We start from the raw sequence: 11,713 nt of genomic DNA, 5'->3' as shown, positions 1-11,713 counted from the left end.
TCTCTCTCTGCAGTCTTGTTGGCGTAACTGGTCTTTAGCTGTATAAATCAATTCATTTTTATCAAGTTGTTGTCAATAACACTCATGAATTCAACTGTTTATGTCAAATAGTTTTGTTTTCTAATTGTAGCCCTTGTTGCCCTGAAAAGAAAATGGTAAAATACTTAATTGTGAGGCTAAATATAAGGGCTGGACATGCAGATAAGTGAAAGTCAGATACTGATCTCGGGACTGATAGGGTTAATCATGTTCTGATGCTGTTGCTCTTGGTGTGAGATTACGCCCCACATCTCTATAAAACATCAGCTGAATCTCTACTTGTAGACATATGACTGTAGGTCCCCAACTCAGCAGGCAGGCAAAGGTAAAGACATCTATAACTGTACTATTTCAACACCAAACACATTGTTGTGTGTGCAAATACAAATGGCTATTTCTGGTATTTCCAGATTTACATATAAAAAGTGAATGTGAAACTTTGTGAGTTTCTTAAGACTGTATACGGTATGCACTTTATTTTATACAATGCCTTCTGTAATAAGTTGTATGAGTGATTAGATGTTTTTTATGTTCATTGTAACAAGAGTAACTAATGCAAACGTGCAATTTCTAGATGATTAAAATCATATAGGCAACACATGCAATATGATATAGGCATTTTGCCCATTACTCAAAGGAAAAATATCAGGGACTAACATGGACTTCAAATATAATACAGATGATGCACTTCTAATGCTTATCTTAGTGTTAGATCACAATGTGTCCAGGTTGATGACATTACTTCTGACAAGCTCAAATTGGTGTTATGTCGTCTATCAGTAGTTGAAACAATAACAAGGCGTCAATCCCTTCCCTGTTTCGGTAAAAAGCAAGGTGATGGGGCAGGAGAATTGGAACCACTCTCAAATTCATAGACAGAGCTATGGGTGCAAGGACAGACCATCAATGATATCAAAAGTTTTAACCATGTTTTGAGGCTATATAATTTGTTTACATTTACTTTGTTTATATTTTGGGTTTTGAAGGGGTATGACAGTTGAACTAAGCTCATGAGGCATTTATAAGTTATATTCTTCAAGAATCAATGGGTACATATCATTCATTTATAAGTCCAAAAATGGATGTAGCAACTGCTGATTGCACCTTTAAATGCAAAGAAAGCTAAACAAATTGTATTCTCAAGAACAAGACAGCACCTTCCACACTGCCTCAGATGTTCACTTTGTAACACAAGTCCATTTCTTATTCTTGAGAATACCATTAGTTGTTCTTCCCTGCTCACACTAGATACACATGTAACGGGCGTCGTAAGGATTGGACCAAGGTTCAGCGGGAACGTGTATACTCATCTTCTTTATTACATCAAAAGAAGGAAAAACAAACAAATCACGTATACAAAACAACGAACGACACTAAACAGTCCTGTCAGGTGCACAGACACAAAACAGGAAACAACTACCCACAAACCCCCATAGCACAAACACCCCTATACATAGGACCTTCAATCAGAGGCAACGAGGAACAGCTGCCTCCAATTGAAGGTCAATCAACAAACCCTAAACATAGAAATAGAAAGACTAGACTGAACATAGAAATACACTAACATGGAACATAGACCAAAAACCCCGGAACACTCTAAACAAACACCCCTCTTACATAAGCACATAGACCAACAAACCCCGAGACACTCTAAACAAACACCCCCTGCCACGTCCTGACCAAACTACAATAACAAAAATACCCCTTACTGATCAGGACGTGACAACACATTACCATGCTGCTTTAAGATTTGTAACCAACACCAGATATATCACCACTCTAACTAATATCAGTTAGCAGGGAGGCCATCCTAAACTGTAAGGCGATACACACACTGGTACATGTTTGTCTATAAGACCATTTTAGGGCAGCTGCCAATATACTGTATTTAAGCACTTTACTCACCCTACAGAGTTATGGGGAGATTCTCAATTGCATACTCCTCGTGTCCTCTCTCCTCTCTCCTTGCCTCCTTCTCAAACCCCATTGGAAAAGCCAGCGGTCCCGCCCCTCTGACCTTCTCCACCAATGGGTTTTGAAAAGGAGGTGAGGAGAGAAGATGCAAGGAGTATGCAATTTGAGATTCTCCCATGTTCGTTACCGTCTGAGATCACAGAATTGTATTTTATATAATGTTTCCAACTCAATAACTGAGTTTGTTAAGAGTGACTTTAGCTTTGATGCCCCATCATCTTGAAAGACTTTGGAAAAGTACATATAACTCGATCATTTTATTTTGATTGATGGATTTAAATTCCAGATTGGAGGGTTGTTGACCACAGATTGCACATGTTTTTAAACCTGCTCTTTTAAACTCTCTTATAAACTTGACACTGTTTTAACTTCCATTCATTATTGTTTTATGTTGTGTTGTGTCTCATGTGTATCTGTATGTATGCTAGATTCTTGGCCAGGGCTCACTTGAAAAAGATATGTAAATCTGAATGTAACTTTTCTGGTTAAATAAATGTCAAATAAAATAATGAATTCCATATTAGCAGACATGCATAAATATGACAGCCTCCATGCATTTACCACAAATGCCTAGTTAGCTAAATTTTCCATATCTACCTTGCTCTCCATTACTCTGTTTTGTATCTGCATTAGCAAAGGATGGATGATCTCTATTCTAGCCCCTAGATTATGGATGATCTCTATTCTAGCTCCTAAAGTATGGATGATCTTTATTCTATCTCCTAGAGTATGGATGATCTCTATTCTAGCTCCTAGAGTATGGATGATCTCTATTCTAGCCCCTAGATTATGGATGATCTCTATTCTATCTCCTAGATTATGGATGATCTCTATTCTAGCTCCTAGAGTATAGATGATCTCTATTCTATCTCCTAGATTATGGATGATCTCTATTCTATCTCCTAGATTATGGATGATCTCTATTCTAGCTCTTGGAGTATGGATGATCTTTATTCTATCTCCTAGATTATAGATGATCTCTATTCTATCTCCTAGATTATGGATGATCTCTATTCTAGCCCATAGATTATGGATGATCTCTATTCTAGCTCCTAAAGTATGGATGATCTTTATTCTATCTCCTAGAGTATGGATGATCTCTATTCTAGCTCCTAGAGTATGGATGATCTCTATTCTAGCTCCTAGAGTATGGATGATCTCTATTCTAGCTCCTAGATTATGGGGGATCTCTATTCTAGCTCCTAGATTATGGATGATCTCTAGTCTAGCTCCTAAAGTATGGATGATCTCTATTCTAGCTCCTAGATTATGGATGATCCATATTCTAGCTCCTAAAGTATGGATGATCTCTATTCTAGCTCCTAGAGTATGGATGATCTCTATTCTAGCTCTTAAGGTATGGATGATCTCTATTCTAGCTCCTAGATTATGGATGATCCATATTCTAGCTCCTAAAGTATGGATGATCTCTATTCTAGCTCCTAGATTATGGATGATCCATATTCTAGCTCCTAAAGTATGGATGATCTCTATTCTAGCTCCTAGAGTTTGGATGATCTCTATTCTAGCTCCTAGATTATGGGGGATCTCTATTCTAGCTCCTAGATTATGGATGATCTCTATTCTAGCTCCTCGAGTATGGATGATCTTTATTCTATCTCCTAGATTATAGATGATCTCTATTCTATCTCCTAGATTATGGATGATCTCTATTCTAGCTCCTAAAGTATGGATGATCTCTATTCTAGCTCCTAGAGTATGGATGATCTCTATTCTAGCTCCTAGAGTATGGATGATCTCTATTCTAGCTCCTAGATTATGGGGGATCTCTATTCTAGCTCCTAGATTATGGATGATCTCTATTCTAGCTCCTAAAGTATGGATGATCTCTATTCTAGCTCCTAGATTATGGATGATCCATATTCTAGCTCCTAAAGTATGGATGATCTCTATTCTAGCTCCTAGAGTATGGATGATCTCTATTCTAGCTCTTAAGGTATGGATGATCTCTATTCTAGCTCCTAGATTATGGATGATCCATATTCTAGCTCCTAAAGTATGGATGATCTCTATTCTAGCTCCTAGATTATGGATGATCCATATTCTAGCTCCTAAAGTATGGATGATCTCTATTCTAGCTCCTAGAGTTTGGATGATCTCTATTCTAGCTCCTAGATTATGGGGGATCTCTATTCTAGCTCCTAGATTATGGATGATCTCTATTCTAGCTCCTCGAGTATGGATGATCTTTATTCTATCTCCTAGATTATAGATGATCTCTATTCTATCTCCTAGATTATGGATGATCTCTATTCTAGCTCCTAAAGTATGGATGATCTCTATTCTTGCTCCTAGATTATGGATAATCTCTATTCTAGCTCCTACATTATGGATGATCTCTATTCTAGCTCCTAGATTATGGATGATCTCTATTCTAGCTCCTAGAGTATGGATGATCTCTATTCTAGCTCCTAGATTATGGATGATCTCTATTCTAGCTCCTAGAGTATGGATGATCTCTATTCTAGCTCCTAGATTATGGATGATCCATATTCTAGCTCCTAAAGTATGGATGATCTCTATTCTAGCTCCTAGATTATGGATGATCCATATTCTAGCTCCTAAAGTATGGATGATCTCTATTCTAGGTCCTAGAGTATGGATGTTCTCTATTCTAGCTCCTAGAGTATGGATGATCTCTATTCTAGCTCCTAGAGTATGGATGATCTCTATTCTAGCTCCTAGATTATGGGGGATCTCTATTCTAGCTCCTAGATTATGGATGATCTCTATTCTAGCTCCTAAAGTATGGATGATCTCTATTCTAGCTCCTAGATTATGGATGATCCATATTCTAGCTCCTAAAGTATGGATGATCTCTATTCTAGCTCCTAGAGTATGGATGATCTCTATTCTAGCTCTTAAGGTATGGATGATCTCTATTCTAGCTCCTAGATTATGGATGATCCATATTCTAGCTCCTAAAGTATGGATGATCTCTATTCTAGCTCCTAGAGTTTGGATTATCTCTATTCTAGCTCCTAGATTATGGGGGATCTCTATTCTAGCTCCTAGATTATGGATGATCTCTATTCTAGCTCCTCGAGTATGGATGATCTTTATTCTATCTCCTAGATTATAGATGATCTCTATTCTATCTCCTAGATTATGGATGATCTCTATTCTAGCTCCTAAAGTATGGATGATCTCTATTCTTGCTCCTAGATTATGGATAATCTCTATTCTAGCTCCTACATTATGGATGATCTCTATTCTAGCTCCTAGAGTATGGATGATCTCTATTCTAGCTCCTAGAGTATGGATGATCTCTATTCTAGCTCCTAGATTATGGGGGATCTCTATTCTAGCTCCTAGATTATGGATGATCTCTATTCTAGCTCCTAAAGTATGGATGATCTCTATTCTAGCTCCTAGATTATGGATGATCCATATTCTAGCTCCTAAAGTATGGATGATCTCTATTCTAGCTCCTAGAGTATGGATGATCTCTATTCTAGCTCTTAAGGTATGGATGATCTCTATGCTAGCTCCTAGATTATGGTTGATCCATATTCTAGCTCCTAAAGTATGGATGATCTCTATTCTAGCTCCTAGATTATGGATGATCCATATTCTAGCTCCTAAAGTATGGATGATCTCTATTCTAGCTCCTAGAGTTTGGATGATCTCTATTCTAGCTCCTAGATTATGGGGGATCTCTATTCTAGCTCCTAGATTATGGATGATCTCTATTCTAGCTCCTCGAGTATGGATGATCTGTATTCTATCTCCTAGATTATAGATGATCTCTATTCTATCTCCTAGATTATTGATGATCTCTATTCTAGCTCCTAAAGTATGGATGATCTCTATTCTTGCTCCTAGATTATGGATAATCTCTATTCTAGCTCCTACATTATGGATGATCTCTATTCTAGCTCCTAGATTATGGATGATCTCTATTCTAGCTCCTAGATTATGGATGATCTCTATTCTAGCTCCTAGATTATGGATGATCTCTATTCTAGCTCCTAGAGTATGGATGATCTCTATTCTAGCTCCTAGATTATGGATGATCCATATTCTAGCTCCTAAAGTATGGATGATCTCTATTCTAGCTCCTAGATTATGGATGACCCATATTCTAGCTCCTAAAGTATGGATGATCTCTATTCTAGGTCCTAGAGTATGGATGTTCTCTATTCTAGCTCCTAGAGTATGGATGATCTCTATTCTAGCTCCTAGAGTATGGATGATCTCTATTCTAGCTCCTAGATTATGGGGGATCTCTATTCTAGCTCCTAGAGTATGGATGATCTCTATTCTATCTCCTAGAGTATGGATGATCTCTATTCTAGCTCATAGATTATGGATGATCTCTATTCTAGCTCCTAAAGTATGGATGATCTCTATTCTAGCTCCTAGATTATGGATGATCCATATTCTAGCTCCTAAAGTATGGATGATCTCTATTCTAGCTCCTAGAGTATGGATGATCTGTATTCTAGCTCTTAAGGTATGGATGATCTCTATTCTAGCTCCTAGATTATGGATGATCCATATTCTAGCTCCTAAAGTATGGATGATCTCTATTCTAGCTCCTAGATTATGGATGATCCATATTCTAGCTCCTAAAGTATGGATGATCTCTATTCTAGGTCCTAGAGTATGGATGTTCTCTATTCTAGCTCCTAGAGTATGGATGATCTCTATTCTAGCTCCTAGAGTATGGATGATCTCTATTCTAGCTCCTAGATTATGGGGGATCTCTATTCTAGCTCCTAGATTATGGATGATCTCTATTCTAGCTCCTAAAGTATGGATGATCTCTATTCTAGCTCCTAGATTATGGATGATCCATATTCTAGCTCCTAAAGTATGGATGATCTCTATTCTAGCTCCTAGAGTATGGATGATCTCTATTCTAGCTCTTAAGGTATGGATGATCTCTATTCTAGCTCCTAGATTATGGATGATCCATATTCTAGCTCCTAAAGTATGGATGATCTCTATTCTAGCTCCTAGATTATGGATGATCCATATTCTAGCTCCTAAAGTATGGATGATCTCTATTCTAGCTCCTAGAGTTTGGATGATCTCTATTCTAGCTCCTAGATTATGGGGGATCTCTATTCTAGCTCCTAGATTATGGATGATCTCTATTCTAGCTCCTCGAGTATGGATGATCTTTATTCTATCTCCTAGATTATAGATGATCTCTATTCTATCTCCTAGATTATGGATGATCTCTATTCTAGCTCCTAAAGTATGGATGATCTCTATTCTTGCTCCTAGATTATGGATAATCTCTATTCTAGCTCCTACATTATGGATGATCTCTATTCTAGCTCCTAGAGTATGGATGATCTCTATTCTAGCTCCTAGAGTATCGATGATCTCTATTCTAGCTCCTAGATTATGGGGGATCTCTATTCTAGCTCCTAGATTATGGATGATCTCTATTCTAGCTCCTAAAGTATGGATGATCTCTATTCTAGCTCCTAGATTATGGATGATCCATATTCTAGCTCCTAAAGTATGGATGATCTCTATTCTAGCTCCTAGAGTATGGATGATCTCTATTCTAGCTCTTAAGGTATGGATGATCTCTATTCTAGCTCCTAGATTATGGATGATCCATATTCTAGCTCCTAAAGTATGGATGATCTCTATTCTAGCTCCTAGATTATGGATGATCCATATTCTAGCTCCTAAAGTATGGATGATCTCTATTCTAGCTCCTAGAGTTTGGATGATCTCTATTCTAGCTCCTAGATTATGGGGGATCTCTATTCTAGCTCCTAGATTATGGATGATCTCTATTCTAGCTTCTCGAGTATGGATGATCTCTATTCTATCTCCTAGATTATAGATGATCTCTATTCTATCTCCTAGATTATTGATGATCTCTATTCTAGCTCCTAAAGTATGGATGATCTCTATTCTAGCTCCTAGATTATGGATGATCTCTATTCTAGCTCCTAGATTATGGATGATCTCTATTCTAGCTCCTAGATTATGGATGATCTCTATTCTAGCTCCTAGAGTATGGATGATCTCTATTCTAGCTCCTAGATTATGGATGATCCATATTCTAGCTCCTAAAGTATGGATGATCTCTATTCTAGCTCCTTGATTATGGATGATCCATATTCTAGCTCCTAAAGTATGGATGATCTCTATTCTAGGTCCTAGAGTATGGATGTTCTCTATTCTAGCTCCTAGAGTATGGATGATCTCTATTCTAGCTCCTAGAGTATGGATGATCTCTATTCTAGCTCCTAGATTATGGGGGATCTCTATTCTAGCTCCTAGAGTATGGATGATCTCTATTCTATCTCCTAGAGTATGGATGATCTCTATTCTAGCTCATAGATTATGGATGATCTCTATTCTAGCTCCTAAAGTATGGATGATCTCTATTCTAGCTCCTAGATTATGGATGATCCATATTCTAGCTCCTAAAGTATGGATGATCTCTATTCTAGCTCCTAGAGTATGGATGATCTCTATTCTAGCTGTTAAGGTATGGATGATCTCTATTCTAGCTCCTAGATTATGGATGATCCATATTCTAGCTCCTAAAGTATGGATGATCTCTATTCTAGCTCCTAGATTATGGATGATCCATATTCTAGCTCCTAAAGTATGGATGATCTCTATTCTAGCTCCTAGAGTATGGATGTTCTCTATTCTAGCTCCTAGAGTATGGATGATCTCTATTCTAGCTCCTAGAGTATGGATGATCTCTATTCTAGCTCCTAGATTATGGGGGATCTCTATTCTATCTCCTAGATTATGGATGATCTCTATTCTAGCTCCCAAAGTATGGATGATCTTTATTCTTGCTCCTAGATTATGGATAATCTCTATTCTAGCTCCTACATTATGGATGATCTCTATTCTAGCTCCTAGATTATGGATGATCTCTATTCTAGCTCCTAGATTATGGATGATCTCTATTCTAGCTCCTAGATTATGGATGATCTCTATTCTAGCTCCTAGAGTATGGATGATCTCTATTCTATCTCCTAGATTATGGATGATCTCTATTCTAGCTCCTAAAGTATGGATGATCTCTATTCTAGCTCCTAGATTATGGATGATCCATATTCTAGCTCCTAAAGTATGGATGATCTCTATTCTAGCTCCTAGAGTATGGATGATCTCTATTCTAGCTCCTAAAGTATGGATGATCTCTATTCTAGCTCCTAGATTATGGATGATCCATATTCTAGCTCCTAAAGTATGGATGATCTCTATTCTAGCTCCTAGATTATGGATGATCCATATTCTAGCTCCTAAAGTATGGATGATCTCTATTCTAGCTCCTAGAGTATGGATGATCTCTAATATAGCTCCTAAAGTATGGATGATCTCTATTCTAGCTCCTAGAGTATGGATGTTCTCTATTCTAGCTCTTAGAGTATGGATGATCTCTATTCTAGCTCCTAGATTATGGGGGATCTCTATTCTAGCTCCTAGAGTATTGATGATCTCTATTCTAGCTCCTAGATTAAGGATGATCTCTATTCTAGCTCCTAGATTATGGATGATCTCTATTCTAGCTCATAAAGTATGGATGATCTCTATTCTATCTCCTAGAGTATGGATGATCTCTATTCTATCTCCTAGCGTATTGATGATCTCTCTTCTAGCTCCCAGAAGGCTGTGATTTTGGGCTCCTGAGTGGCGCAGCGGTCTAAGGCTCTGCATCTCAGTGCAAGAGGCGTCACGCAGTCCCTGGTTCAAATTCAGGCTGCATCACATCCGGCCGTGATTGGGCGGCGCACAATTGGCCCAGCGTCGTCCAGGATTGGCGGGGGTAGGCCGTCATTGTAAATAAGAATTTGTTCTTAACTGACTTGCCTAGTTAAATTAAAACAAAAAAAATGTTTTATTTAAACCCAGAATATAGATTGTGCTGATTTATTGTCAAATTGAACCATGTCGTGCGCCGTTGTTAAAATAACTGTGATTATAGTGTTAAAACAATTACATCATATCTGTATTCTGACATCTTCATGCATGTTAGCCATTTTGAAGCCTGCACAATAAACACTTTATTGCCCTTTAACTGTGTATTGGATATGTCAAGGAATCTTTGGAAGACAATATGTTTTGCAATGTACCAAAAATGTTGCTAAACATTCAAGGGCAATGCTATGTAGGTGATCTAGAGAATAAATAAAAAACAATACCACTGACAGCCAGTGTAAGGAGACCAACATTTGACTAATTTGAGATCTGTTCTTAGTGTTGGTTGATCATCCACTCATTGTATTTTTTTGTGAGAGAGTAAACCACTAACAATGTTGTTGTTTTTTACCTTACTTCGAGAAACTCAAAAAACTATATTATGTTTTCCATGCCAGACTTTAGAAGACTGCTGCAGCCCGTCCATCTTTTGGTGGTGGGATTCCCCTCCTGGTGGAGTTAAAGTGATGGAGAAGCTTGATGATGAGGGGTCACCAGGTGCAACAGGTGGTGAAGGGGATGGAAGAGACGCCACACCAGTTCACAGCACTGGTACTCCTGATGGCATTGCAGCACTAGGAGCTATGCTACAGGGCTTCATGTTGGTTCAACAGCAGCAACAGCAGTCAATGCAAACAATGCAGCAACAGATGCAGCAGCAGATCAGCCAGCTACAGGAGGAGGTGCAGAAAGGAAAGACAAAGCAATTGTGTGTTGTGACCCCTCTGCCAGCAGCAAACCCAGACACTTTGACAAGACCAGCTCCTCAGTCCCTAGGCAAGTTGTTCATCATGCAGCTCTTTGAGGATGAAGACACAATTCACAACAATTAAACACTTCATAAGCAGTCTGCAAACTAACCACTTCCTGCATGTATGCTGATGTACAATACTATATCTCACTCTCCATTCTAGACCCAGCAGAGGAGGTATTAGCTGAACACCTTGACAAGGAGGAGGAAGCAGAGAGGGTAAGACACAAGTACTTAAGATAAGAAGAAAAGGTCCTGAGAAAGTACCACATGATGATGTCATGTTTGTGAAATTCATAGTTACAGAAAGAATATAGGGTAATACTTTGTATTAACAGTCATTAATAAACCATGTATAAGCAGAAAGAATATAGGGTAATACTTTGTATTAACAGTCATTAATAAACCATGTATAAACAGAAAGAATATAGGGTAATACTTTGTATTAACAGTCAGTATTAAACCATGTATAAGCAGAAAGAATATAGGGTAATACTTTGTATTAACAGTCATTAATAAACCATGTATAAACAGAAAGAATATAGGGTAATACTTTGTATTAACAGTCAGTATTAAACCATGTATAAGCAGAAAGAACATAGGGTAATACTTTGTATTAACAGTCATTAATAAACCATGTATAAACAGAAAGAACATAGGGTAATACTTTGTATTAACAGTCATTAATAAACCATGTATAAACAGAAAGAATATAGGGTAATACTTTGTATTAACAGTCAGTATTAAACCATGTATAAACAGAAAGAACATAGGGTAATACTTTGTATTAACAGTCATTAATAAACCATGTATAAACAGAAAGAATATAGGGTAATACTTTGTATTAACAGTCAGTATTAAACCATGTATAAACAGAAAGAACATAGGGTAATACTTTGTATTAACAGTCATTAATAAACCATGTATAAACAGAAAGAATATAGGGTAATACTTTGTATTAACAGTCAGTATTAAACCATGTATAAGCAGAAAGAACATAGGGTAATACTT

At 37.5% G+C, this 11,713-nt stretch overlaps 1 protein-coding gene across 5 annotated transcripts in view; it reads left to right on the top strand.

Annotated features, from left to right (window-relative positions):
• Positions 1–223: 223 nt before the first annotated feature.
• LOC115191648 (interferon-induced very large GTPase 1) overlaps positions 224–11,713 on the top strand; it is a 36,465-nt gene continuing 24,975 nt past the window's right edge. For 3 of the 5 annotated variants that reach the window (XM_029749451.1, XM_029749452.1, XM_029749455.1), the window contains exons 1-3: positions 224–364; positions 10,350–10,728; positions 10,866–10,921. In XM_029749451.1, the coding sequence (XP_029605311.1) occupies positions 329–364; positions 10,350–10,728; positions 10,866–10,921 (471 nt within the window). In that variant the 5' untranslated portion in view covers positions 224–328. The remainder of the gene's footprint in view (positions 365–10,349; positions 10,729–10,865; positions 10,922–11,713) is intronic. The other 2 variants (XM_029749453.1, XM_029749450.1) reach the window with 1 other exon arrangement.

The sequence above is a fragment of the Salmo trutta genome, chromosome 4, assembly GCF_901001165.1.
Source record: "Salmo trutta chromosome 4, fSalTru1.1, whole genome shotgun sequence".
In the NCBI taxonomy this organism is placed as follows: Eukaryota; Metazoa; Chordata; class Actinopteri; order Salmoniformes; family Salmonidae; genus Salmo; species Salmo trutta.
The sequence above is the reverse complement of the archived record's forward strand: the minus strand, read 5'-3'. Positions and strand labels throughout refer to the sequence as shown.